Consider the following 27,706-nt stretch of genomic DNA (forward strand, 5'->3'; position numbering starts at 1 on the left):
TGTCCCCAGCCAACTTCTGCCCACTCCTGCCGCTCCTGCCTGCCTGCGAGGGCGCGCCAAGTAATACGGCGTGGTGCAAATCACTGCAAATCAGTGCGGAACTCGGCAAGACGGCACTGGAAGACCTCGGCCATTACGTGCAATTGTATTTCGATTCTCCATCCATTTAGGGGTCCCTCCCCCTTTCATGCTGCTCACGGGACAGTTCCAGCTATCACGCGGCGCAAACAGCGGGCTCCTCAGCGGAGTGGCGGTGGTCATCGGTGCAAAACACATGCCCAAACCAACAAGTCAAAGATCGGACTGGCGGTAGGGATGAGGGGTGAGACAAGCCAAACGACATGAAACGAACCTTTGCACAAACACACGATCTGGTCTTTGCGGGCAGGGTCCCTGGGGGCCCAGTGATAATGACCCTTGAATCCCCCAACTCACCGCAAGGCTCGCGACACTGACCGCCTACAAAAGATGGCTGTGGCGGTCGCGATTAGATAAATATGATTCGAGCAAACCTAACATTGGTTCGCCTTCCTGTCCGATTAATCGGCCAGGCAAAGGTTCAATTGCCGCTTCTCCAACCTCTCAAGCCTGCTGAGGACTGGGTTGTAAAATCCTCGACTGTTCTCCACATCAAACCGGTAGCCCGTGATCCGCCACTAACTGTGATCGCAATCTTTAATACAGCAAAAGCAAATAGGCGGAGATAGCAGTACTGGATGTGAGCCGGTCTTCGGGAGCGTTTCTGGCGCCGCACCGTTGCGCCGGAAAGTGAGTCCCTGGATGTCTACGCTGGGTATTCTCTTCCCAGCCACGAGCCTAGCCACCCGTGCCACCCTCAGGTTGTTGATGGATCCAACGGCAGCCCATGCCGCCCCTACCCCCAAGACACAGCTCTCCGATCCCATCTGCGGCTGATCTCTAAATTTCCGGTAATACACAAACTACGGCGGATAACGTTTAAGTTACGCAAACAATAGATGACAGACTACGTCTTGAAGCCATTGTTGGTTTGACAAGTACTCAGATCTTGAGGTAGATTGAGGCATCTGCGGTCGGGCGGCAAATTTGCATGGAAAATCCCGGAGAGCCAAGTTTCGAGCATGAATCGCTGGGCTGAGGATCGTGGGGTCGGCCAGATCAGAGTGGATCATGGCGCAAGCCTACCTGCCCTAGCATGTCTCTCATCGCGTGTGACGACCATGGTCCCTCATCGCCTCGAATTTGGATCTTGCAGCATCGAAACCAGAGCGACAAAGATGAACCCGGGTTCAGACGACTTCGGTAGGGAGATCGCGCTGTGGATCTCGGACAAGCACATTATATCACCGAATCAAAGTCGCACAACTCAAAATGCACGTCCCGGGTAGTGACCTTCGTGCTGCCTGCGAGCGGAAAAAAATGCGGTCCCATTGGGTTATAAAGACTAGAGAATCTCGTGCCCGAAGCCTCGAGACGAATGCCCTATATATGTAATTGTTTGTACGAGGCGAGACAATGTGCCTGCACGCCATGGCGGATCGTCTGGGACATCTGAAACCCACAGCGAACGAATCGCCAGATCTGTGTCCTAAGGCACCACGTCGGTTTAGGGTTAGTGCAGATTCAAGATCCGCCTGCTTCTTCTTTTTGACTAAATTTATCAGATGCCGTTATGAGGCCAGCCAAACAGAATTCTGGCGTTTGTTCAGCCCTCGGGACGTTATGCGGCCCCCGTTTGTCCCGTTCTTACGCACATTGCCTCGCATGCAACGCAACCATGGCGCACCCCAGACCTACCAGGCGGCAGCTTAGTCAAAATGTGGCTTTGACAAGGGGTGGGAAGGTGCTGTGTCTTGGAGGGTCACCACTGGCTGGTACCTAGCCTCCGCATCACAACGATGAGCGAGTCTACCTGGCGTCCAGCTCATCATGCATAAACGGCATCAAATTGCATTTTTCGTCACTGCCCGAGTCGTTTGGTATTCGGCCGTTTTCTGTTGCCAGCAGGCTGCGGGGCTTTGCGAGGTCAATTGCTATGCGCTGTGAAAAAAGCGAAAAAATGCGTTTCTGTAACAGTGGCATCTGATGGGCGCCCCGTCGCCGCAGACCCGTCATCCTGTGCCGGCCCCAACTCATCAGCACAGCCATCACCGCATATAGATTGGATGGGACATTCACATACTATGTAGGCACAGACAGCCTCATGGCAGCAAACGCGACCGAGTTCGGCTTCCGAAACCCGCGCATCCTTAATCTTCCACAGCTTCTGGCTAGTGTCGGGAAATGGCCGTTACCGTTGCAGTGACGATGCTAGAAACCGGTTGGCCCTGGGTTCCAGCGTCATTTCGCAAGAGGCTGGGCTTGGTTCCTGGACGGGAAAGTGCCCCAGGGCTTCGTCCAATCGTGCCGCTGGGATCGGGGTGTGGGGCATCCTCCGCGGCACCAAAACGGGGCGCGCCATCTCTGCGTTCCTGCCGCAAAGTGGCTCGAGGTCGCAGGCTGGGGGAACTGCAAGCAAGCATTGAGTTTTATATTGCGGAGACCTGACCGAACCCAGCTTGGGCTGCCGCTTCGCTCGCTCCTCCATCACCACAGCAATCCTGCGCCAAAGCGCTCCCTGCCGCTCCAAAAGCCTGTCGAACGATTCAATCGGCATCCTCGAAACGGTTTGGATACACGCGTATGAGCACAGGGCTTGTTGAAAAGAGAGGATTGCATGACTTAGGAAGAGGCGGAATTCCCGATTTGCGAGAGGCAGGGGCACAGCTGGGGACCGTTGTCGCCGGGCGCAGGACATTCGAGCTCGAATTCTCCACCGCCATCAACCACCGTATCCCCGTTCGACACCGTGCGTAACGTGGATGGTCGCCTAGGAGTCGCGACGACAACAGACGACGGGAAGATTTGAATTTCGAGCTGCGTGCACGAGGCGTCAATTGATTCGATTCTCTTCGGCACCAAAAACACTCAAGTCGCACCACGGCCGCGTCGCTGGACCAGACCGCTCACCCACGCCGGCTGGGGCCCACAAGACAGAATGGGGTCAACAAAATTTGGCAACTTCGATGTGAGTGCCCTCAGGTTAGGATACGGATTGTCGCGACGGATGATGCTGATGGGGGTCTCGGAATAGGAGTTCTGTCGAGACACGACTCTCCCGATTTGCAACGTGAGTGCGCCCGGAAAAATAAAATAAAAAAAAATACCAGTCATCCGACCTCCGTGCAGGTACTGATCAAATGTGACTGCAGCTCCTCTCGCCTACAGATAATCAGTCAGGACCATGGGAAGGCTGCCAGCTGAGGGGAATTGCATTGAGCGAGGGTCGGTTCCTGGGCAATCTGGGTGTGTGGTCTTCTTCGCGGCTTCATTCGATATCGGCTATTAACAGCTCTCAGGATCGATACTGCTTTGTGGAGCAGCAGTCGCCGTCACTACCGTCCTGCTACTCCGTTCTGAGAGGAAACGGGCAGCTGTCGGGCGGAGGTCCGTAATATGCATATCTGCAATGCCTCGATGCCGACTAACCGTCTTCGCAGGGAAATGCAAGCATTTTTGCTTGGATACCTGATAATATCAATATGCGAGATCTTCTCGATAGGGGAGTTCCCGTTGGACCCCAGAGTGCGACTGGTACGTCAGCAATGGACAGGAGGGGTGAAGTTTTGGTTTGCTGACTTGACCCTACAGGCATTCAGCGCGATTCACATTGGCGCTATCTCGGCAACTACATGGATGCTCTTTATCAACGGCATCGTGGGCTACCAACTGATGGATGACGGCACTCCCCTGTCTCTCGGCTTGACCCTCGGCTCCGGGCTCGTATGGCTCATTGGAGTCGGCTACATCGCCCTCGATACCGGATTCGATTGGACCCGATACTGGGCGACTAGCGCCGACCTCCCCAACCGGCATATTGCGCTCTACGTGCTGTATCTGCTGCTTCCGCTCCTGTGGCTCGTCCTGTTCCTCGCGCTGGAGACGGTCCTTGTCCTAAAGGTCCTTGGCGAGACACGACCGATGATATACCTTGCCACGGCTGCAGTAGTCTTTGCTGTGGGGCAGATCTTCAATTTCGTCATCAGCCCCTACATATGCAACGGTACCACGGGTGCGATCGACGGCTCCCTTTTCCAGACACTCTTCACCCTCGTGTCGGTGGTATTGGTCTGGCTCTTCTGGTCGAGTATCACCGAGGACGATTGGCCCATGGACGCGCCGAACCCGTACCCCTAAATACTCTCGAGATACCCGCGCTTAGCGCACTACACGGGAGCAAGGAGCATCGGAGTTCTGCGGCTGGAGTTTTCATGACACTCTTTTTTTTTTCCCCTTTTTTTCTGTTGATACCAAAATTCCTTTTTTTTTCAAGGGCGGTTTATTTTTGTCGGAATGTCGGCGTCCGCTGTGGAACACAAGCTCAACAAGACAGCACATCAAACAAAGCAAAGAAAAAAAAAATAAGATATACCGGAGGACGGAAGCATACGTCTAATACAAAGTGCAAGCGGGCACAATCAGATCCACTTGGATGGACGAGCCGAGGAGTTTGGTCGACAGCTGGGCTTGTCGGATGAGTGGGGCCGGGAAGAAAAATGGAGAGTGCGTGGGGTTTTTGGCGCACGGGGAGAAATCAGAGACGACTACCTAGCGATGTTGTTTAGCGGTGATATGGCACATTTGGATGTCAGATGTGCGTTCTGTCATGTGGCGGCTGTATCGTGGGTTTAGATGTTTGGCTACGAGTATACCCTGAGAGAGTGATGATGCCATAGCAACGTAATGAAGAGCTAGCCTAGTGGGCTTTTAATGCGGTTTGCGAATCTATCATTGTGTTATTTGGTATCAAATACGGCCGGAAGGGAACTTTGGCTAGGTTAAAAGGTGATTTAGTCGTTCAGGGTAGTATCAAGAAAGTCCCCGTCCAATATCAACGCCATTTCGTCCCATCTTCCGTGTAACCATCGCTCCATTAGTACCACGTTGCCCTCAGGCGCGACCTTGGTATGAGACAACATCATAAACAAAGCGCCACAAAGCAAAGCTGTCAGTACTAGGCACAACCATCAACCAAACAATCCCGTCAAAATCGTATATCCGTCTCCACCTTCAAGCCTTAGCCCTCGAGCCCGCCGAACCGGCCCCTTCTTTCTTTAGTTACCTCGTCATCATCTCCCATCATGGCCGCTGGATCCCGAACTTGCTCAACTGCACCCTTGGAAACACCCCGGCCACGATCAGCACCTCGGCCACGAGCACGCTCCACAGCTTGATCCCCAGCACCGCCTTGCTGTAATCCGTCTCGGCCGCGCTGGCCACGGTCGCCAGCAGCAGGACCAGCACGGCGTACCCAAAGTACCGGTGGTACCTCCACAGCTGCTTGGCCTTGTCCAGCCCGCCCCAGACGGCGGGCACCAGCCAGATGCTGACGCCGAAGAGGTACTGCACGAACAGCAGCGTGGCCGTGGTCACCCCGAGGTAGGCGTGCAGCGAGTGGAAGTGCGCCAGCCCGTTGACGTGCTTGTTGGTCTCGATGACGGCGGTGCCCGCGGCGAAGAGGAGGAAGGAGAGGACGTGCAGCGCGAAGTGGCCGCGCTGGCCGCGGACCTTGGTGGTCGGGAAGGTGTGCGTCGTGGGCTGCAGGAGGAGGACGGCTTGGGTCGCGACGAAGAGGCCGAGGGATTGGAGCAGTGGGTGCGGCGAGACGAGCGGGAGGCGGGGGTGCGTGAAGACGGCGACCCAGACTATCGCGAGGAGAGCGACGGCGCCGGCTTGGGCGAGCCAGCCGGTTCCTTTGGGTGGGTTGGCGGTTAGATGGGTCGGGAGGTGATTTTAAGGTGGGTGGGTTATCATGGGCTTACCCAGCCAGAGGTTCTTGACCATGGGTTCGTTGGGTTTCTGAGTTGCGTCGCCTGGTCGTCCGAGGAGCGGCTCGCTCTCGGTCGGGGCCGGGTTGTCGCCCTGGAGGGCGGGCTGCCGCGGTTCTTGGGAAGCCATTCTGCGCTGCTGCTCTGTACTCGTGAATTGATCTCGGCCTTGTGGTTCGGACACGGGCCGCTGGCGGTCTGAAGCGATGGGGATCCGGTGCTCTGCCTGGCCCTTATGGTTCCGCGCGTCCAGGAGCTGAAGGTTCAGGAGCTGAAGGAAGCGTTGCGGGGAAGCCTAAGCACAAGGCTTACACATATAAATAAAACAGGGAGGTAGGACACGGCTTGAGCAGGTCCCTTGCATTGACTCCTTTTTACCTCTACGCACCATCCACATCGGTAGTGTGCATGCAGTCCGAGGCTATCTCCCGTCTTATTGTGACGCTAGCAAGGCAACTTGTTACTGCGGTGTGATGGGCCTCAGCTGCTGACGAATTCAGTTTGCCGTCTGTGCTTGCTCTCGAAGTGGTGATGACGGCACCGAAACGGGCGTCTGGCCAATCGCATTGCCGCGATTTCAATACTGTGGTTTAGTGGGGAAGTTCCCAGCGACAAGGCCGGCATGCAGTGGGCCTAGCTCGCTGCCGCATCCACAGAAGACGCCGGGAGTGGAATCCATCAAGTAAGCCGCACCGTGACTTGCTCCTAAGGCACAGGATGGGCCCGCCGGGTCGTCTCCACTTTGAAGAGGAGTCATTGTAGGGGCCGGCCGATGTCAGTTGTGCTTGCTAGGAGATATGGTGCATCCCGTTGTCCCAACGCAGTAGGGCAACAACGGTTTCCCTAGGTTAGACCAAACTTGTTTAGCTCCTCCGCATCCCTTCGGCATTAGGATACTCGATACTCTAGCTGCGGACTGTCACGTCTACTGTTGCGTATCATCATCACGATGGATCAGATCGAGTACGAGCTGGCGCCTGTGAAGGCCACTCCCGTCTCAGCTGACAGTATCGACAAGACCTTCCGATCCAGCTGTATCGGTTCGTCAACTCTCAGCGCAACCTAGATGTCCTGTAACTCAAGCCCGTCTAACATGTCCAATGAATAGATCTCGTCTCGGCGGCACTCGGTGGCAGGATCTTGGGTTATTCAGACCAATGGTTCGCCGAGGCTTCGAACCTCATAAACCCCGCAGCCCCTATCCGGCAACCGGGCAAGATGGTTTACACGGGTGCCTGGTATGACGGGTGGGAGACAAGAAGGCACAATGCCGAGCCGTTCGACTGGGTTGTGATTCGCCTGGGTGTGGCGTCGGGCACGGTTGAAGGTGTCGAGGTGGATACAAGTTTCTTCTCTGGGAACCATGCCCCCGCTATCTCGGTAGAGGGATGCTTCAGCCAGGACGATGAGCAGGTTCTCTCCTGGAAGGGAGGCCGTGGCGGATGGGAGCCCATCCTCAGCATCCAAGATTGCGGTCCCAGCCAGCGATTCGGATGGAAGCTGGACAACCCCACGCAAAAGCAGTACACACATGTCCGCCTGAACATGTACCCCGACGGGGGCATCGCCAGGTTCCGCCTCTTCGGGCACGCCGTGCCGGTCTTTCCGGAGGACAAGGAGGCCATATTCGACCTTGCTGCTGCTCAGAATGGGGGAGTGGCCGTCTCCTGCAGCGACCAACACTTCGGAACCAAGGACAACTTGATCCTCCCGGGCCGTGGGAAGGACATGGGAGACGGATGGGAGACTGCGCGGTCTCGAACCAAGGGACACGTCGATTGGGCCATCATCAGACTCGGGGCGGCGGGTTACATACAGAACTTCATCGTTGACACAGCCCACTTCCGAGGAAATTATCCCCAGAAGGTGAAGCTTGAGGCGATCGAGTGGAAGCGCGATTCGGAGCCAGGGCCGGATGCTGACGGCTGGGCAGAAGTGGCAGAACCCATCAAGTGCGGCCCTGACCAGGAGCATCCGGTCGAGAGCTTGGTCAAGGACAAGGCGTTTACCCATGTCAAGCTCATCATGGTACCGGATGGCGGGGTAAAGAGACTACGCGTATTTGCGAAGCGGGCCGTCTGACGCAGACCAGGCAGCTGAAACTCGGCAGGAGGCGGCGGGGCTGTTTTGGGGAAACCCAGGCTCAATACAATACCATTGAAGATCAGCTCAAGGGCCGGGTAGCCAGGGCGGAAACAATACTCTGAAGAAACAAGAAAATACGTTGCCAAATCCTATCCATGAAGTAGGATTGCGACTTCAATAGTCGCCAAATAATGAGCTGGAGGTGAATACGCTTGTCTTGGAGTGGGTACGAGACTTTTAAAGATTTAGAACGAGGCAAAAGCAATTGGTGCAGCTAGGTAGAATAATGTCAGGCAGAGGCCCCGGCGGTTCCTGTCGAACGGTACTGTAATCCAAATAACCCAGGAAATGGGAGCTCATTGGCATTTAATCTTATCGGACGCTATCGAGAGCACAGGCCATTCACTGTGGGGTAATAGTCATGGTCGTTTTAACGATGCGACCAGGGCCGACTCTTAACGTACCCAAACACCCCTTAGAGGGGAAACGGCCAGGACAACGTCGTTTCCGAGTCTCTCATCTCCAAGCGCCCCGGAGCTAATTTCTCTATCAATCGGCCCACAAATATACGAGTTCGATTTCTCCGAAGACAGTCCCGATGCGCGCCTCCGTTCCCGCAAGAACCCGCCCATGAGTTGCCATCGCATGCCACGCAACGTCACCCTCGGCCATGGATCTCGGGGATTCTGATGGCGGCTTCGGCGCCGGCCCCGGAGAACTGCCGCAGAAGAAGCGGGCTCTACCGGCAGACCTCCCACGATCTCTGGATGATAGGAGACATGTGCCGACCGAACTGGTGCCCGAGACCGAGTTGTACGATGGATGGCAGGGTTGGTCCCCCTTGCGTCGCTTCACCCCACGCCACGCGGATTCGAAGAGTCCGGCCAAGGCTAACCCTCCTTCAGGGCAATCTCAGTTCTTGACGTCGCCTATACTTGCAAAGCCTCTGGCCTTCAGCAATCTGACCCTAGACGACCCTAATTACGGCGAAGATCTAACTAAGGGCGGCCCCGACAGCGAAACGCGGCTGATGGAAATGCTCGCCGCCCAGGCTTCCCACGCGGCCGGCGCCGCCTTCGAGGATGAAGACGCTGTCGCCGGTGACGAACAGAGGTCTGACGATGAGAAGCGGGATGTGCTACAAAAGGCCTTCATCATGGCCGCTAGCAATGGCAACGTCGACTCGGTCAACAAGATCCTTAGCGGCAATGCGAGGCAATACGTCGACATCAATGCGCCGGACGACGAGGGCACACCAGCCCTCATTTATGCAAGCTGCTTTGTGAGTTGAGTGGTCGCGGGACCGGACGATCCGCCGCTAATGCCGAACTCAGGGCCACGAGTCGGTGGTGCGGGCCCTCATCGACGCTGGTGCCGACGTCGACAAGCAAGACCGCAACCAGTGGAGCGCTCTCATGTGGGCCATGACGAACCGTCACAAGGGCATTGCGAAGCTGCTCTTGGATAACAATGCGTCTCCCGAAACTAAGACGTCGTCGGGTAGGACAGCCTTCGACTTCGTCGCCCCTGACAGCGACATGTCGTTCTATCTCAGCGGCTATGGCATCGGAACTGCCGGGGCAGCTGACGACTTCTACAATCCGGGATTCAGCCAGGACAAGTTTGAAGAAGAGCTGGCCGAGAACGAGATGCGGCGCCGCATGATGATGGAAAGCGCCCGTGACCTGGAAGTAGATCTGGGGAATGTGGGCATAGACGACCAACCCGAGGTCCGTGTGCCAATTCCTAGCTAGTACCGTGCGTTTGCTAACTCTCACCAGTCCCAAGATGAGTTCGAGGAAGAGCAGCAGGAGTTTGATTGGTCAAGATGCCTGCACGACCAGATGTTCGTTTTCCAGGAGAACGAGCTGGAGCGCATTCTAGATATCGTCATAACGAACATGACCCCTCAACGGTCGCCATCACAAAAACCCGTACCCGCGAACATGGTCTTCCTGGGAGCCAGATACGCGCATTACCATTCCAGCGCCGAACTGCTAGCGAAACTCCTCATCACTGCCATGGACAAGATCAACAACGTGGTCGAGAGGCACCAGTGGGACATGACCATCTTGGCTTTCTGGATGTCGAACGCGACACTGTTACTACACTATCTCAAAAAAGACGCCGGGCTCGTTGAAGCCACAACCGAGTTCCAGGCGCAGCTCGCCGAGCTGATAAACGAAATATTTATCCTCATAGTTAGAGATGCCGAAAGGCGCCTTGACAAGGTCCTGGATGTGGCCATGCTGGACCACGAAACCATCCCGGGGTTTGAAGACATCACGTTCCAAAACGAATGGAAGCTCTTCAAGCGGAGGAAGGAGGTCAAGGAGGAGCCCCTAGAAAAACGGTTACGGCCGCCGTCCCCTAAGCAGCGGGCGAAGCCGTCACCCCGCAACGTCACATCGCTCCTCTCATCCACGCTCTTCGTCTTGGACCTCTACGACGTCCACTCCGTCATCACCGCCCAGATCGTCTCACAACTAATATATTGGCTCGGGGCGGAACTTTTCAACCGCATCATGTCAAACCGCAAGTACCTAGCGCGCACCAAAGCCATGCAGATTCGCATGAATATATCTACGCTCGAGGACTGGGCGCGCCAGAACAACCGGCAGCCCGAACACTACGAAAAAGGCGAGATGAAGTCGAGCGGGGAGAACACGGTGGACGCGACCCGCCGCCACCTCGCGCCCGTCATCCAGCTGCTGCAGTGGCTACAGTGCTTCTCGTCGCTTGGCGCCGACGACCTCGAGGCCCTGGTCGGCACGCTCCAGCAGCTCAAGGCGCTCACCCCCCAGCAGCTGATCCATGCCGCCACACACTACCGGCCCGAGGTGGGCGAGAAAGGTTTGCCGAAGAGCGCGATGAAGTACCTCGTCGCCATACAAAAGGAGGTTGCCCTGCGGCGGGAAAGGAACCGCGCGGCGGCGGCGGCCGCAGCGGCTGTTGTCTCGCCGCCTTCGACGCCCGGGGGGAAGTCTACCAAGTCGAACGGCGCGGCTACGCCCGGGACGCCCAAGGTGGATGCCGGGTCTGACGACGAGGACGGCGAGGCGCCGGCGAATCTGCTGCTGGACCCCGCGCTGATGCTGCCGTTTACGCTGCCGAGCGTTACCGACATGCTGGTGAGCTACGGGGCTGGGTTTGGTGGGCTGAATAGGGAGCGGGAGAGGAAGTACATCCCTACGATACCGGCCGAGTTTCTGGAGAAGATTGAGGCGAGCGGGGGGCAGAGGAAGGGGCCGCCGCTGTATGGCGAGAAGGATTGGGAGGATGAGGAGGTTTGAAGGGGGGTTAGACCACCGTAGGGACGTAAAACATTTTGGTTGGTGCAGTGGTGGAGCTGGAGATTGTTGGCGTAGGTACTGTACAGTACCGTGCCGGCCTGGGCTGCTGCTTTGAGTGCAGGGCGACTGTGCATGATTGGCTGGGTGGATGGAATGCCGTTGTCATTTCGTCAGCGGCGTGATAAGACGGAAGGGAAAGCATTTTGGGAGCTTATTCAGGATCAGGATAGAAAATGTCTTTTTCCTTTTCGTTTCTTTTTTTTTTTTTTTTTTTTTTTTTTCGGTTTTTGCTTTTGCAAACGCGTGTCTCCACCTACGGCCTGTTAATTACCAGACAGCGAGAACAAAAATGCGAGGTACAGGGGTTGACTTGGTAGGAATCAATATTTCCTGCCCATTTTTCTTCTTTCTTTCCTTTTTTCTGACCATGGCTTTCGGGCCGTAACCATGACCATGACCATGGCCATGGCCATGGCCATCTGTGTCGTGGTGACGACAGAACGGACTGGTCTCTCGTGGCTCATGCAAGCTGCAAGGGACGAGAACAGCTGGCAGCGCTGGTTGGCTCGTGTCACGACGGGATGCAGCAGACTAGTGCCCAGGATGTGCATGACTTGGCATGGCATACTGTGGGAATCATCGTGATTGCGAGACGGTGAAGGGAGGTTGGCTTTAGAGCCTTAGGCACGCGAGAGATTTTTAGAGGTTTTGGGCTAACTGCGAATGACAGCAGGGTGATGGGGATGACTCCCTTTTAAATGAGGTGAGTGCTGATTTGATGGTTTGAAGGTGCAGGGATGGCGGTTCTGGCGTGGCTGCTCATGGTTCGCTCAACTCTGTCTGGGGGGTCAGATGCAGGTACCGGTGTCGTTGCGCTATTGATTCTGTCGTTGCCCTGCTGGCGTTGTGAGGCACGCATGCTGCGTGGTTACTTGCAGGTAGTTATCGTGAATACTGTGTAAGCAACACGGCTGAGCTGGAGGTGGTTTTGCGGTTGACGTCCAATTCAGGGGTAAGACGCATGCTGTTGGTGATTGCGATTTGTGCAACAGCGGTTGGGCTGGTCTGGTCTGTAGTAAGAGATTACTTTTCTCTTTTTCTCTCTTGGGTGTCAGACGTAGCGGTAAGGAGCTGAGTGGTCGAACTAATGAATAATGAGTGCTAGAGTCGGTCTACTTGAATACGTTAGTATTGTGAATCTAGACGGGTGAGTGTAAACCTGTAAACCAATAAAGTTGCCTTTGCCACACTTCATACTCCTCGGGCCAGAACGCCACAGGAAGGAATCACTGAACCCGAAGAGTCCGAAAAGCCCGATACGGCAGCGCGGAGGAAGACGAGCTCGCCTGCTTGTGCCAGCCCCCAATGCCCAACTGCCATTGCATTGCCTAAAAAAAGGCCGAGATGGGGGACGGATGAGTTGGCTAAATTGCTGCCACGTCGAACGCTCCAATCACCGGCAGCATCGGACCCTGGTTTTCCGTTTGCCGGAGGTCATGCGCAAACCACCACTCGCTGATCGACTGGCATTGATGAACGGTGTCTTGATTTTTGGGCACTAGGCTGCCAGTCATCGCTTCCTTTGTGGGGTATGAGGTAGAATTGGTGAATCGCAAGTGAGCTAGAATCGTGGATGAATATCGAGAGTGGAGGAGCCCCGCGCCGAGCAGGTGTCGCGGGGAAGCGGTGGTGGGGGGTTGTGGGACGTAGTTTATGTGTACACATCTGGTGGGCCCGGAAGAATCTTACTCTGTTCATGTTTGCCTCCGAGGGCTGGGAAACGTCATGGAAAAGAAAGTAATACGGCAAGAAATGGGGATCAAGGACTTTTGCGAAAGACAAAGGGGAAGAAGCTGGGTTTGTGGAAAAAGCAAGACTTACACAGTAGCTCCAGTAGGACGCGCATTACAAGGCCACTTGGCGTGTAAGTGTTAACACCAGAAGAAACCCGGGTGTAATTACGTCGAGACACGCATAGGGCACGGCATTGCCATGGATTCAACAGCGTCGTCGATCTGCTCAGATGGACACAATGCATTTGTGAAGAATATTCTACACCTAATTCTTTTTCGGAGCGATGCTGCAACCCCGTAGTCTGCGATCCAAGTCTGATGGAGACCTTCAGATTACATTAACAGATAATGCGGGTTGCGGGCATATTGAGAAGCAACCCTACGGCTCCAGCTGGAACGAACCGCGACACTCAATGCAGACTCCTCAGCAATGCCGGCCCGCTCTGGGTTTATTACATGCAGCCAGATGGCCACCATTGTGAGTGGTCGGCCTTTGTCCCAAAAGTCGCGTCGAGCAAACGAAGAGGGGGAGGTGGCAGTCTGTGGATGGTCGACGGCTGCGAACACGTCCAGTGGGCTCACCGCACCACTGGGCAATTGGAACTAGCGGAGCAGAACACCTCAAATCCGGGGCCACAGTGGCCAGTCAATTCCAAGAACAAGCCACTAAGAAGCCATTCCCGTTCTTGTCTTTTGGGCTCCGGGATGTAAAAAGCAAGGCCCCAATTCCCCAAGTGCCTGGTCAGCGCATGAGGGTGCGGTAGAGTCTCCCACGAAATCATAATTAAGCCGGCCCTCCTGCCGCTCGACCCTCAGTTTCTGACGGACTTTATGTGCAACTCTGATCACCTCTCCTCTCTCTGCTTGACACAACAGGTACTTATGCTATCTTCGACCCGCATTGGCACAAAGCATCCACATATCCAGAGCACATGTTGGGGCGGATCCCCGGAACACTGCGAGCCCACTTACGGTTGTTTGGGGTGGCGATCGCCACCAACAAAACAGAGGCCCGTCCCTGCTGGATCAAGGCTTCTCCTGCCTTGCTACACATATTTCTCCCCTCTACGCTCTCTTCTCGACATCAGAAAACGTCCTCGTTGACGGCCTTGCAACCCAGCCTCTACCGGCGTGCAAGGGGCAGTTTGCAGCGAGCAGACAGCGACGCTGTGCCGCGGTCGCTACGACGATTCGGGAAAGAACTGCAACTCCAGCATGGCGCCTCAGAAATTTGCAAGTGTGCGCCACAGAGCAAGGCCGGCAGCAGCACGGCTTACCCCTTTCCGAGATGACACTGTCCTGGTTGCACTGCGATATGAGGAGACAAAGCAGGCAGAGCCCCCGATCCCGCTTCCTCCGCCGCGAAACCCACGCCGACTAACTCGCTCCGTGTCGGTCATCACCTCGGGCCCCCCGGTCATCGTCAATCCTCCTCCAATCCCTCCGCCGCCGGAAGAGCACCCGCTCTTCCGCACACAGACGTCGTCGTCGCCGCGCTCGCGAGCCGAGGAGTGGAAGAGAGACTCGGGCGCCCCAACGTCGTCGTCGGCCACGCTCCGTGAAGAGTTTGCCGACGACCCCGTTTATCAGAAGCTCTTGGATGACATTGCCGACGCACCGTCGGTGTATTCGAGCGATGAGCAGATCCCCGACGCGTCTCTAACGAATCACAGCCAGCTCGCCCCTCTTCCCCTGAGGATTTCAATTCCGCGTCGCACCGACGAACCAGAAAACAAGGCCACCTCGCCGCTGCAGCCGGCATCGCCAGTAACGCCAGTAACGCCAGTATCGCACACGCCTCATATTCCTCTCACCAAGAAGCTGAGCAAGAGCTTGAGATCCAGCGGGTCGAAACGGTTGCGGAAGAAGATGCTTGGCAGCGACAAGGCTGCATCGCAAGGGGCGCCTCCCGCGACGGTGCGGGGCTCGCCAAAATCGCCTAAATCGCCCAAGTCGCCCAAGCTGGCCCCACACCCGACAGGGTTCTCGAACGACGACGACAGGGAACAAGACTCGTTCTCCGTTTCGCCTCCCACCGTTGACTCGTTTGCGCCCATAAACACCCCTATCCCCGAAGACCGTCTATGGGATGACCTAAGCAGCCTTTCCTTTTCCAAAAGGGGGAGCATCATGTTCGGCGGGAAGGGCAACCTTTTCAAGACAATCATGTCTTCGACGCCCACGACGCCCGCAGCGCCCGCAGCGCCCGCAACGCCCACAACCCCCGAGGCCGCGCTAACCGCGACCCCTGACGATGCGGCCGCGAGCAGTTCGCCGGCTGCGCCAACCGCGTCAGACGACGCCACGACCCGCGAATCGGATACGGGAAGGACTGGGGAGGCCGCCGCGGCCGCCGCGACCGCCGAGAAACCGCGCGCGGCGACGCATGCCGACTCTCTGTCTGTGCCCAGCATTCGTGTCTCGTCGATAGATGTAGAGAGGGAATCACAAAAGGTGAGATCGCTCTATGAATCCGGCGAAGACCTGAATTGGGAAGATGGGGGGCGTGTCTCGTTCGCCGAACGTCTCGAGCCCACAGAGGAAGTCCCATCAGAAGAGGAAGAGAACGTCGTGTACGGTTTTCCTTTGAAATCTCTCTGAAGCCTGCACTGTCTTGCTCGATACTGACTCGCCCTCCACACGCACTTAGTTCTACTCGTCGGTCCGATCCTCCATCAAATCCCCCGCAAGGCGGCCAGCTCACTGCGCCTACACCCGCTACCATTACGCCACGGTCGGCCAATTCCTTGTCTCGGCGACCAGATAGCCACGTCAGGCGGGGGTACGGATGGGCCGGCGGTATCGAGGATTGGGAGAACCTCGAAGGCGCCAATGTCGACCGCTATGGCTTCATCAGCCATCGCCGGCCCGTGTCCAGGGCCGAGACGGCGGCCGACTCAAAGTCATCGCATTTCTCCCCTAGGAAGAGGAACGTCTTGACCAAGCGGCCCGCAACAGCCTACTCATCTTCGGCGCCAGGCAGTGGTAACTTTATACGGCCACCAAGCAGGAAATTCTCGGCTCGATCTCTCAACACATACACCTCGGAACTGTCAAACGTCTCGCGGCGATCCACACGGTCATCGATACGGTCGGCTACCAATCGCCTCCCGCACCATAAAGACCGCAGATGGATGGATGAAGCCAAAGAAATGCTGTCCCTGCAAGCCGGTCTCACGGGCATCACCGATGACGACAAGATGGGCAAGGCTCTCGAGGCACAAAAACGCAAAGAGGCAGAACGGTCGGAAAAGTGGAGGAAGATGGCCACCGTCGTCAAGGGCGGGAAGGATGGCCAGGGTCAGGCCCAGGCCCAAGGCCAAGGGATGGATTACGAGTTCGACACCAAGAACGCTAAACTGATTGAGCGGACCTGGAAGGGAATCCCCGACTGTTGGCGATCGGCAGCCTGGTATTCGTTCCTCGCGTCCAGCGCCAAGGCGTGGCAGAGCACGGAGACCGACGAGCACTTGATTGCCGAGTTCAAGAGACTGCAGGGTGTCTCGTCCCCAGACGATGTGCAGATTGACCTGGACGTGCCCCGGACTGTCAACGGCCACATCATGTTTCGGAGGAGATACCGCGGCGGCCAGCGTCTGCTGTTCCGGGTGCTGCATGCCATCTCGCTATACTTCCCCGAGACGGGCTACGTGCAAGGGATGGCGTCGCTGGCGGCTACGCTGCTGTGCTATTTCGACGAGGAAAGATGCTTCGTGATGCTTGTTCGACTCTGGAGGTATCGCGGCCTTGAGCGTCTCTACGCACCGGGATTCGCCGGGCTGATGGCGGCGCTGGAGGACTTTGAGAAGCGTTGGCTGGCGGGTAAGGATGTGGCCAGCAAGCTTGTAAGTCCCATCCCGCGGTTTCTTCCGTGACAACCACCCCCAGGCGGCCTAAACTAACACCTGCACCAACCAGAACGAACTCTCTATCGACCCAACAGCCTACGGAACGAGGTGGTATCTCACCCTGTTCAACTTGTCGATCCCCTTCCCGGCACAGCTCCGCGTGTGGGATGTGTTTATGCTCATGGGCGAATGCCCGCCGGAAGTGTTGGACAATTCGACGGCAACCGCCGAGGCGGGAAAGGAAAAAGAGCAAGAAAAGGAAATGGAAAAAGAGAAGGGAAAGGGAAAGGGAAAGGGAAAGGAGCAGCAGGCCCAGGATAACGGCAGCAACACTATAAATGCAAAGTCCCCCAAGGGGCTCGACATCTTGCATGCCACCAGCGCGGCACTGATTCACGCGCTCGAGGACGTCCTGCTCGATTCCGACTTTGAGAATGCCATGAAGGCGCTGACGGCCTGGATACCCGTCAAGGACGAGGACTTGTTGATGAAGGTTGCGCAGGCCGAGTGGCGGCGGCACCAGGAGAAGAGGAGGTTCAGGGGTAAGGAGAAGGTTTGAATTGGTGGCGTTGCATGATGGTAATGAATGAGGGGATGATGATGCGTTGACTGGGATGAGAACACTCCTTTTCAGACTTGACTTTCCTTTGTCCCATTCTTCTTTCGTTTTAATGGTGGTGGTTGAGCCTTGAAACACCCGGACCAAGGGTGATTAGGTTCCCTTCCGTTGTTTTGGGTTGGTGTATTTGGCATGGCAGTTTTGTTGATACCCCCTTTTTGTTATTGGATGGTGGAGATGGTAGAGATAGATGTTTGGGCTGGCGAGCAAGCGTGGTTACTAACCCGAATGACCCTATCTAGTAGTGACAGTTGGGTTCTACGCTTGGAGATGTAGCTTGGTTAGGTACTTTGTTTACTTTACTACTTCCCTTTGTCTTCTGTGTGGGGGAGATACCCCGTGTTGTTGCACGCGATGTAGACATGTGTTTGTTTATATCTTAATACAAGATTTAGTCAATATCAAGTTGGATAGAGGATACGCGAAGTGTTCGTGCAGTGTGTTTGTATGGTGATCTCGGACATGGGAGCATTTAATCAAGTATCCTCTCGTTACCGACTCCTTGATTTATCTGTCATCCATCCTCTCGATGGTCTACCGCAGAGCAGTGGCTCGTCACCGCGTGAATATCCATTGCGCCTCTCCCGTTGTCCAGACATGTGAGCCTGGTCGGGCGAGATTGCCGTTGGGGGTGGAAGGGTCTGTCACGGAGAGGAAACACGGCGTTTCGAGCCTCCGTTGATTAAGTGCCCTTGGTTTGGACGTGATGTCAGGCAATCCTCGTTATGTCTCCCTTCATAGCGCATTAACTCGCTCAGTTTCCCTTTTCTCCCCTCTGTTTCACGGTGTAAGCTCCCCATACCGGTTTAGTGCTATGTACTTCTCGATCTAACCTTAGATTAGCAGTATCGCTACCATTTGTCCCTGCTCACCCAGCACATCCCGTGTTCTTGGGTAGACTTGGTTGACATATGATCTGACGACACTGGCATTGACATAAAGACTTGTGTACAACGCCTTACAAGACAACCTGCAACTGATGCTGTGTTTTCGGAGCCATAGCTGCGACTCCCTGTTGAACACCAACTGCCCAACAACAGCAAAGTTAATCGGCTCAGGGAGTCCTCTTCTCAAGAATCGGAAGCAGCTGAGTCCCAATTGTGCATGCCAAACTCGACTGTAGCGCTTCCGTACATAGGACCAATCATCCAAACCCACCACTTGGCTAGTAAACAACTGAATACTCCCGTGTCCTAAACTCCAGGAGATGTTGCCACGAAACAAGGCTCAAGTAGACCCAATAGGCACACACCCAGGCCTCCGTTGTGAGTCCCGACGAGTTTTCTTTTACTATACAACCCTACCCGTCCTCAGAATACGTATTCGACCTCACCCACAGCACCCCCGTTCAGCTGCATCACAAACCCCCTGACTAGAGCCAACAGCAGCAACAAGGGTGTAACCCCACTTGCCTTGAAGGACGGGCCGCTGAAAAAGAAAAGTATATGCGCCATCCTTACACAGAAATGCCACCAGCCATGTGACCCAGAGCCCTTCCCCTCTCTCTATCTCTCTCTCTCTCTTTTGTCTCTTTTCAACCTCACCTGCGGGCAACACTAAGAATATAAGCACAACTCAAGCCACGTCACACACACCCCGCCCATATTATCAGCCCCAGCCTACTCGCTGCATCGTTTGTCGTGTGACGATGATCAAAAGCAGCTTAGTCTTGCCTCGTCAACCGGGCACCCACGCAGCAAGCAAGCCCAAGGCAAGTCCCCCCTTGCTTCTCAGCTGGGCCTCGCAAAAAAAGGAAGTAGACAAGACGATGCTCACCCATAGAACACCCAACCAGGTACAAACCCCTTACGTATTAGTTGATTGATTGATTCGTTTGTTTATTTATTTATCTTACCGGGCACATACGCAACACAAGATCCGTGCATAGTGTAATCAACGCCCCAAACCAGCCCAAGCCAGCCCGGCCAGTCCAGCCTCCCCATGCCAAAGGTAACCTACATACCTCCTACCTACCTACCTAACCCACCCCACAAGATGACCCAACCGACATCGGGGGTGGAGGGAGGGCCCCGGCCGGGGCGGGGGGGGAGGTGGTTTATCCCCCCCACCTCCCGAACGGTTATGATGGGGGATGGGATGTGTATGACAAGGCTGGCGGGAAGGGTGAATGGGGGTGGCGGAGGGAGTAGACGGCAGATGAAAAGCGCTTTCCGATGCCGTCCAGAAGAAAACTCGCTCGTTACGGTGCCAAAGGCAAAGCAGACAGAGGTGCACAGTCCCTCCCATTTCCCCTTTCAAGCCCCATTCACAACCAACGCGTGTGTAACAACAACAACAAACCTCTTCCCCTTCCCCCCTCCCCCTCCCCCCTCCCGCTCCCCATTCCTTCCCCCGGCAAGCAGGGTTAAACACAGTCAGACGGCCAGACTTTTCCCTGCCTCAGCTCAGCTCAGTCACCTTGTGGCGTTCTGTTGTCTATATTGCTTTTGTTTCATGTCGGTCTCTCTCTGCAGGACCTACCTTTCCCGTACTACGTGAAGACGGACATGCCAAAAGCGGGTATGAGTTACTTGTGTGTGTGTCTGTGTGTCTGTGTGTCCGTGTGTGAGAGAGAGTGAGTGTAGTGTTGCTTTTTTCCTTCCTGTGCCCCTTCCTTGCCTCATGGGTGTCATGCCACAGTGGTAAGTGCTTCCCCACATCCATCCTTGACACGCGCGACGCGCCACACACATACACACACACACACACACACACACACACACACACACACACACACACACACACACACACACACACACATATTCCGGAATGGAGGGAGGGAAGCATCGGTGGCGCGGAGAGGGAGCGGAAGCAAGGGCTGCCTTAGATAGCTAGCAGTGAGCCAGTGTCTACTGCATACGACAACGTATACGTTGCGAGGACAGAATAGCCACGATCAAGTAAGGCTCCCCGAGGGGGAAAAAAGAAACAAAAGAAGATGAAACAAAGTTTTAAAAATAGCCGCGGTTGCTGCACCACCCGACGCAGGTAGGCGCTGATCCAACCGCCTCTGGATGAGCGCGGAAATTCGCGTCTAAGGGACCATTGGACATTTCCATTCAGCCGCGATTCCCACTTCCTCCCCCGTCCGACCGCGCGGGACGTCAAGTCCCGACGACTAGGATTGGTCGGTAGTGGTGTTGTGGGCAGCCGTTGTCCGCTCGGTGGAGGGCATCGGAGATGACTGCTCTTGATAAGGTCTGGACTGAAGGGAAACAACTGATGCGACAAGGGCCGGCAACAAACGAGATGCGATGGCAAAAGCGATTGAGCAGAGCGGAAACCGCGGGGAGCAACGAGACGCAAGAGACGGAGAGACGAAGCCGGAAAGACAGTGCCGCGCTCTTGCGGCTCGTTTCTCGTCCTCGCTCCGGTTCCCGAAGCCGACAAACACCCAATATCGAGCCGTCACACGCCTGCATGTCATCATCTCCCCTGCGCTGCTGATTAAGGCTGTGAGAGGCAATATGTCTCAGCGCTAGAGGAGACAAATAGACAAACCCAACAGTAGCAGACACACTGTGTATCTGTCCGATTCATCCCCCCCTGGCGGCACCTTAATAAGCCGCCGTTCAAAGGGCTTGTGATTACAAGCCTGGAAGCAAAAGCGACATTGGAAGATACCCAGTCCTGCATCCCGTCCGCCCTCGGATCAGTGACGCAGCTGTGGGGCACGACATTAAGCCGACGAACGTGTCGACGGGCTTCTTGATGGGGAGAGTTGGGTTCGAGTGCCGGCCTTCTCGGGCTCCGCGCCTCTCGGGAAATCATGCATGATTACCAAGGTAGCCAGCCACCCTAGGGCACAGCACCAGCCAGGACTTCCAGCATAGCATACGTATAGTACGACGAGTGCCGAGAGCGGGCGAGCCCTGTGCTGTTGTAGCAGAGCGGCCCGTGATCTCCGGCCGGGCCACCCTATGCCTTGCCGGGACAACCGGGCCAAGAGCTTGCAGCTGACGAATATAAACGGCTCGGAACCGAGAAAATCAGCCTTGATCAAAGAACCTACAAACCAGCCTTTAAGGCGCCGGTTCGAGCCTGGATCGGAGACATCAGTGCGCGTACTGCGGCTCGGCGGTATTGGGGAGGATTGCAAAATTGCCGTCGATCCTGAACAAAGCGGCCGCCTCATATCGGGAGGGTAGATCAACAGCGGCCCAGGGGCGGCAGTGACGAGAAAGAACCTCTGAAATACCGTGCCGCATAGCCAGTGTTCGAAGAAAACACGACACCGAATTTTTCCTGCCGAAGCGAGACGGCCACGTTCGAAGAGCACATCCCCACGTGGCGCTATCGGTTCTCGTTCCCAGCCGCGAGGCCGCGTCTGGCTAGCCGGATCTGGGACGATCTTGCTGCTTTAGTCGCCCTCATCATTCTCCCTCTTAAGCGCCGTAGGCTAAACTCTAGCGGGTGTTCAGCACTCCGCATGCCCGGTGATGCCGTACACGCTATCCTAGCAAAACGCGGCAAGCCGGACAACCCCGAACCATTGAGGTACGTCTAGCCGCAAGCGCGACGTCACAGGACGAGCCAGCCCAAACGCCATGACCCATGGCAAGGAGAACGGTTCAGGAGTCCTGCCGGCAGGCGACGCGTCAGCATCTCTCAGACAGTTTTCCGCAGTATAATTTGACGCTCAGACGGGGCAGGCAAGAAGGGTCTCTTTCACGCGGTTCAGGCAGCGCTCGGTTTGGTCAGTTGGTGGAAAACGCCGACACTAGGCTTGCAGTGTAGCATTGGTGATTTTGCCGTAGGCGGCGGCGTCTGGGCGGCGGGATGGACTCTCAGCGTCGTATCCTGTAATCCAGAGCTCGGACAATTCCGCCTTGCCTGTTCTCCGGGTCTTCCAAAAAGACCAGCAAAGGTTTAAACCTGGAGATGCTAGAGGTCAACAGACAAAGAGAGGTCTGTAACAGCATATTACCATTACGGGAGACGAAAGATCGACTTTGACCGCGGCCGCCACCGAAGCAACGGCCTTGCGGCATCCGTCTGACGACGTCCCAACTAAGTCAGCTTTTGCTGGGCCGTGCTTGCGAAGAAGAGCCGCAGGCTGGGGATCACAGCAGTTAGCGTCGGGCAAGCGATAGCGGGCGAAGCGGAGAATGCCCGAGATCATGCTCCGGAGGGGGGGAGGGGGGGGAGAAAGGGTCCCCAGCGCCGGCCGGATTGGGGCCCGAGCAAACACCGCGATCGCAAAGGACTTACGTATATGTGGGCCCGAAACCTCCTCGTGGGCCCTGTTGTGAGCAGCGGTCAACGCTGGGGAGTGGGCATCGAATTCGAGAACTGTCATGCTTGTGATGACCCCGGGGCTTGGTTGGTTGTGCTAGCCGGTTTGCATTGGCGAACCCCGTTGAGCATTGCCGAATGCACGCCTCGCGGGTTGAGTCGCTGCACATGGCGGCATGCCACGGGCGGTAACCGCTGTACGAGCCAAGACCAAACTTGGCAGTGCGCTTGTCCGCGCAAAAAAGGGCTGATTCGAACGCGGCATCTGTGCGGACGGACGCGGATGCAGGGCGTACTGCGTAGGCGCAGGCGAGGGAGGGGTGTCAAGCGTGTGCGTACTGTACTGTGGTATGTGAAGAGGGGGAAAGGGGTTCGCCGGTGGGCAAGGATGGATGGGAAGAAGTTGGAGGGGCCCAGAAAATCTCCCACACCCCCAGACCCCCTCTCCGATGGCGCCAAACCGTTTCTGGGGTCCCTACCCCAGTCAGATTCAACCGCCCCGGTCCTTGTCCGAACAAGGGCTTGTTCTGCGCAGCCCTATATTAAGTAACGTCATACCCCTCTTGTGCGTCGAGTCTCTTCCTCCTCGAGATGCGGCCTGCGCTGCACTAGGCCCGAGACGGCGTCCTGCTGCTACAGCATTGGCATCTGGAAGCTCGACGGGCTGGCGCTAAGAAGCTTGGTTTGGACGAACAAATGGGCTTGGCCCATGTGACGCAGGCTGCGGGTTGGGGCATAGCGAATGAGAAATTGTCCGACGTCCACATCGAGAAGCCCGGGGCGGGGGCTTCATGTGGGGCCGGGCGTGGTTTGGGATGGGCTGGCAGAGTAGTGTACAAACACGTACGGAGTCGCGCTGGGCCGTTTTTGGCTTGAGAGTCCGTCCGTTCTCCATCCCTCGCGCGGCGGCATCCGATGTGGCTTGCGGGGCTTGGTGACTAGCGTAGCCTGTGTCATTTTCTTGCCCTTTGGTTCCTGTGCCAGCTGTACTAGTATACTATCGATACGTCGTACGCGGTAGACATTGTGTTGCATTCGTCTCGGGGATCATCGATCAACAAGCGCCGCCGGAGAGCAGACCGTGGCAAGCGCCATGGTCGTTTTAGCCGTGCGCGGTACAGTTCCGGTGAGCTTGTGGGCAGCCGTACACACCTCCGCGTGAACCGAGCCGCGGAGAGGGTCCGAAACGGCGGCGCGTGTCCTTGGGGAAAAGTACAATATTGGCTATGCCTATCAATTGCCTCTCTCGGGTAGCGGGCAAGATCTGCCCAGCAGACGCGGCGGCGACTTGACAGGCGCTTGCGAAGCGACAATGAAGCATCCCTAGTCCCTGTCCGATCCGATCCACGGCTTGGCTCCTGTTCCGCTGTGGAGACACGACAAATTGGGAAGGGGCCATGGAACGTTTGAGGAAGAGGGGTTTTCGGGCTTTGCTCCGTACTCGACTTTCCCCTCGTGTGATGAGTTATGAAATTTTCTTTTTGGCCCAGCGAGAAATGAGGTGATGGAGGTTGGGGTTAGAACGGCAGCAGGTTCCTTGTTGGGGGAGTCAGCTCTACGGGACTTAGAAAAATAAATAAATAAATATAATAAAAAGGCATCATCTCTTCTAAGAAGCTACACACGACAACTGCACCGTCTGCCTGTACTATGCTGACGAGTTGTGAACCGGGTAAGGTAGAGGAGAACGATGACCGTGCAGCAATAGTCCCATACATTGTTGTGTACTGGTAGCTGAATTTCGAAACGGTTCATTAGCTAGTCTTGTGCGACCCTAGCAAAGCTCGGTGGGTCACTGTCACAAGCGCAGAGAGAACTCCAACTTTGTGCAAAGCTGCCACATTCATCAATTGAGAGTGTGTGTGCGTGCGTGCGTGCGCCCGTCCGCATGTGTGGGTGGGTATTCCCAAGAGCTCCAGTGTTCCGGAGATCCTGTCCCTGTTTCGCTTCTTTACCCTTCTTGTCCATGCAAGGTATCGCTCGTCGAAAAAATGCTAACACCTAACGTCTGTGCTTTTTCCGATCCATTCCTGACACTTCGGGAAGGCGAGCCTCAGTCAGACCAAACTGACGGGGCTTGCGCTCGATGTTCTTGTCCCTGTAAATCGCCCCGCCCCCACCTACCGAATCCCCACTGTTTTGAGACGATATTCACGGTATCGCTTGACATTTTTTTTTTTTTTTTTTTTCCCCCCTTGCCACCTTGTTGTTAACGCAGATCTCCTCCGCCCACCGTTTCCCAGCCTATCCCGTAAACATTAAAACATAATAGTACATGCACGATCCGTTGGTTTAGTACACGGTGAATATACATTGATGAATGCAGAAGCGGAAGAGGGGAAAAGAAAAGAAGAGAGAAAGTAAAACTGCACCCCACCTGTCTTGTCTCTCGGTAGTGAGACGGATCAGGAAAGTTCCTGACACGGCGTGTTTGGAGCGAGATCGGGACCGGAAGACGTGTCGGCGACAATTGTTGCGCGGCGTGGTCCGGCCTCTTGTGGGCTTCACCATGAATCATCAAGACGGGTTCCGCATTCGTCGGGGGTTCTGGACATGGATAGGCAAGGCACCGGGACGTTGGAGGATGGAGAATGTTCCCTTTCCAGGAATGTCTTGCTGGTCCCTTGCGCTCCACTGCTCAACATCCTTGTCACAGTGTTCGGTCGTCGTGTCGTGGGGATTGCCGTAATAGGAAAGGGGGAAGCAGTGCCCAAGCCGCAACGAGTTTGGACCCAGTTCGACGGGGCTGAAACATTGCTGAAATTAAGGTTCAGCGTTATCTCCCGGTCGCGTGGCCGGCGGTCCTGAAACTCCTCCGCTGCGCGCTTTTTCTTCTGACAACCGTGGTGAGCTCAGCCGCTCGCCTTCGCCAAATTGCTGTTGATGGTGCTGCTGGTGCTGCTGGTGGTGGTGATGCTGCTGGTGCTGCTGATGGTGCTGCTGCTGGAGATGCCGGCTTTCCGACGGGGGTTCAGGTGCCGGGAAATGTGCTGCCGGTGGGTTGTCTGACAGCAATGACGAAACCGAGTGCGCCCCGGTTCGCGCAGGCGCCTGTGGAGGCGGAGGTGCAAACGTGGCGGCCTGTTGCCCTTGTTGCTGTGCCGAGGAAGATGGCTCGCCGGCTACCCCGGTAGAGCTCGCCCCTGGAATTGGCGACATTTCTCTACCCGAGCTTGTCTCCCCACGTCCCCGGCCGACGGGTCGATACGATCCGAGATCGCTCCGTTGCCGCGAGTGTCCTCGCCTGCGGCCGGGAGGCGGGTTTGCGAGCCCAGCGCTGTGTGAGAAAGGCGGTGATCGGAGGTGTTGCGCCGTGCTCGGCGGTGGCGCTGGCTGCTGAGACCCTGCCGCTTTTCGCTTCCGTGGCGATCCCCCTACTGCGTGAACGAGCTAGTTAGCCCGCGCGAGAGCCTCACGAGCGCGATTTGGTCTTGGACGAACCTGAGGGCGTGGCTGGCTGGTCCGTACCGCTCCGTCCTCCCGCTTGTGTCGTCGGGGGCTGCCAGTGGTGGAAGTATATTGACGGCGACGGTTGTGGCTCCTGCTGCTGTTGCGACTGGGCGATTCCTGGGTGTTGCACGGCCGCTGAAGCGCTGCCCGGCCCGCCGGGAACGTTCGTGTTCAGGTTGGGTGGGTTTGGCCCACCCGTGAGCGGTCGCCCTCCCATCGTACCCGGCATGCTCTGGCCTCTTGGTCTTGTTGGGGAACCCGGATAGCCAGCCATGTATGCGCTAGGCGGCCCTTGCGCCGAGCCAGGCGTTGAGGGGACACCCCCAGAAGCCGGGTACTGCCCGTATGCTTGAGCCTGCGAATCCCGTCTCTGATGCTCGGGGGAGGAGGGTCCAGGGGGCATTAGCGCGGGCGGGTGCTGCTGCGGATATTGCGACATCATAAACTGCTGTGCCCATTCCAGGGCTGCTGGCGGGAGGACTCCACCCCCCATCCCGGCAAACACCACGGGTACCAGCGGTGGCGGAATCCCTCCTTGCAGAGAAGTTCTCAGGATTTCGTGCTCCATTCTCCGCTGCTCGAGGCGGAGACTCTCCTGTCGCGTCTTCTCCTCTTCCTGCCTCCTCTTGTCTTCCTCTGCCTTGGCAACGAGCCAGCTTCTTATCGCCTCCTCATGCCACGGCGGAGCCGGCGGGAGCTGACCCAACGTCTGACTCTGCGAGGGCAGAGCCGGCGGAGCCGGCGGAGCCGCTTGGCTTCCTGGTAGACTGGGTGGTGGTGGCGGTTGCGAGGGTCCGGACCCGGGAGGCGGCTGAACTGGAGGCAGGGCCGCCGGCGGAGGCAAGCCACGGTGAGGCGCAGACATGAGCTGATCCGACGGACTGCTGCCTCCAGGGTTGTTGAACGGCGCTTTCTGGCCCGGATCCAGATATATCAAGAGGGGAGAAGGTCGGGATGTGCTCGGCGGTGTTGGTAGATCATGGACGGGCCTGTAGCCGTACTGCACTGGCTTGTTGATGGTAAGCATCCTCGTGTAAGTCGACCAGCGGTGTAGACGAACGAGGGAAGGGAGAAGGGGAAGAAATAAGCGATGCGTTGAAGGGAAGGGGGGACCCGATGTTAGTTAAAGGTGGGACTTAAATGCAAGAGGGACCCCCAGGCGACTCGGTGGGAAAGAAATATTATGGGAGTTGCAGGGGGGGGCGGATAGCAGAGGTGGAAATAACCTTTAAGTGGGAAAGCTGGATGTGGCGGCCAGCCCAGTGACGGTAGCAGAGGAAGGTAGCAGGCGGGGCGTGTGGTGATGAAACGTCCAAGTACAGAGTCCACCCTCATTTGGCCATTGGCGCCGCAGAGAAAATATAAGTACTTTGCTAAGGTAGGAAAAAGGCGGGGACGGCTGGTGGATGAGCAGAGCCCAAGCAGGAGGAGAGCAACTACACTACGCTCGAGGCGGAGCTAGTGTCGAGCGGGAGAGGCGAGGGGACCCTGGCTCCGTGCCTCTTTGCCCCGTCTCGATCTCCCTCGCCTTTTGTGG

The 27,706-nt window shown here is 56.5% G+C and overlaps 6 protein-coding genes across 6 annotated transcripts; 4 read left to right on the plus strand and 2 right to left on the minus strand.

Annotated features, from left to right (window-relative positions):
* Positions 1-3,016: 3,016 nt before the first annotated feature.
* On the plus strand, positions 3,017-4,215 carry MFIFM68171_03475 (uncharacterized protein; the record flags this gene model as incomplete). The annotated part of the gene is made up of 6 exons (XM_071058896.1): positions 3,017-3,046; positions 3,113-3,148; positions 3,231-3,324; positions 3,378-3,465; positions 3,519-3,612; positions 3,670-4,215. The coding sequence occupies 6 exons, from the start codon at positions 3,017-3,019 to the stop codon at positions 4,213-4,215; spliced, it is 888 nt and encodes a 295-aa protein (XP_070914997.1).
* A 942-nt stretch (positions 4,216-5,157) lies between these two features.
* On the minus strand, positions 5,158-5,976 carry MFIFM68171_03476 (uncharacterized protein; the record flags this gene model as incomplete). Its single annotated transcript, XM_071058897.1, has 2 exons — positions 5,158-5,771; positions 5,841-5,976. The coding sequence occupies 2 exons, from the start codon at positions 5,974-5,976 to the stop codon at positions 5,158-5,160; spliced, it is 750 nt and encodes a 249-aa protein (XP_070914998.1).
* Positions 5,977-6,795: 819 nt separating this feature from the next.
* Positions 6,796-7,928, plus strand: DAL2 (Allantoicase; the record flags this gene model as incomplete). The annotated part of the gene is made up of 2 exons (XM_071058898.1): positions 6,796-6,886; positions 6,955-7,928. The coding sequence occupies 2 exons, from the start codon at positions 6,796-6,798 to the stop codon at positions 7,926-7,928; spliced, it is 1,065 nt and encodes a 354-aa protein (XP_070914999.1).
* Positions 7,929-8,601: 673 nt separating this feature from the next.
* Positions 8,602-11,224, plus strand: MFIFM68171_03478 (uncharacterized protein; the record flags this gene model as incomplete). The annotated part of the gene is made up of 4 exons (XM_071058899.1): positions 8,602-8,761; positions 8,837-9,213; positions 9,266-9,661; positions 9,713-11,224. 4 exons carry the CDS (start codon positions 8,602-8,604, stop codon positions 11,222-11,224), a joined length of 2,445 nt encoding a protein of 814 aa, XP_070915000.1.
* A 3,008-nt stretch (positions 11,225-14,232) lies between these two features.
* MFIFM68171_03479 (uncharacterized protein) lies at positions 14,233-17,424 on the plus strand (the record flags this gene model as incomplete). Its single annotated transcript, XM_071058900.1, has 3 exons — positions 14,233-15,590; positions 15,668-16,862; positions 16,936-17,424. The coding sequence occupies 3 exons, from the start codon at positions 14,233-14,235 to the stop codon at positions 17,422-17,424; spliced, it is 3,042 nt and encodes a 1,013-aa protein (XP_070915001.1).
* An 8,058-nt stretch (positions 17,425-25,482) lies between these two features.
* On the minus strand, positions 25,483-27,196 carry MFIFM68171_03480 (uncharacterized protein; the record flags this gene model as incomplete). Its single annotated transcript, XM_071058901.1, has 2 exons — positions 25,483-26,096; positions 26,161-27,196. 2 exons carry the CDS (start codon positions 27,194-27,196, stop codon positions 25,483-25,485), a joined length of 1,650 nt encoding a protein of 549 aa, XP_070915002.1.
* Positions 27,197-27,706: the final 510 nt, after the last annotated feature.

Source organism: Madurella fahalii (genome assembly GCF_045866475.1).
Source record: "Madurella fahalii IFM 68171 DNA, scaffold_2, whole genome shotgun sequence".
Classification (NCBI taxonomy): domain Eukaryota; kingdom Fungi; phylum Ascomycota; class Sordariomycetes; order Sordariales; genus Madurella; species Madurella fahalii.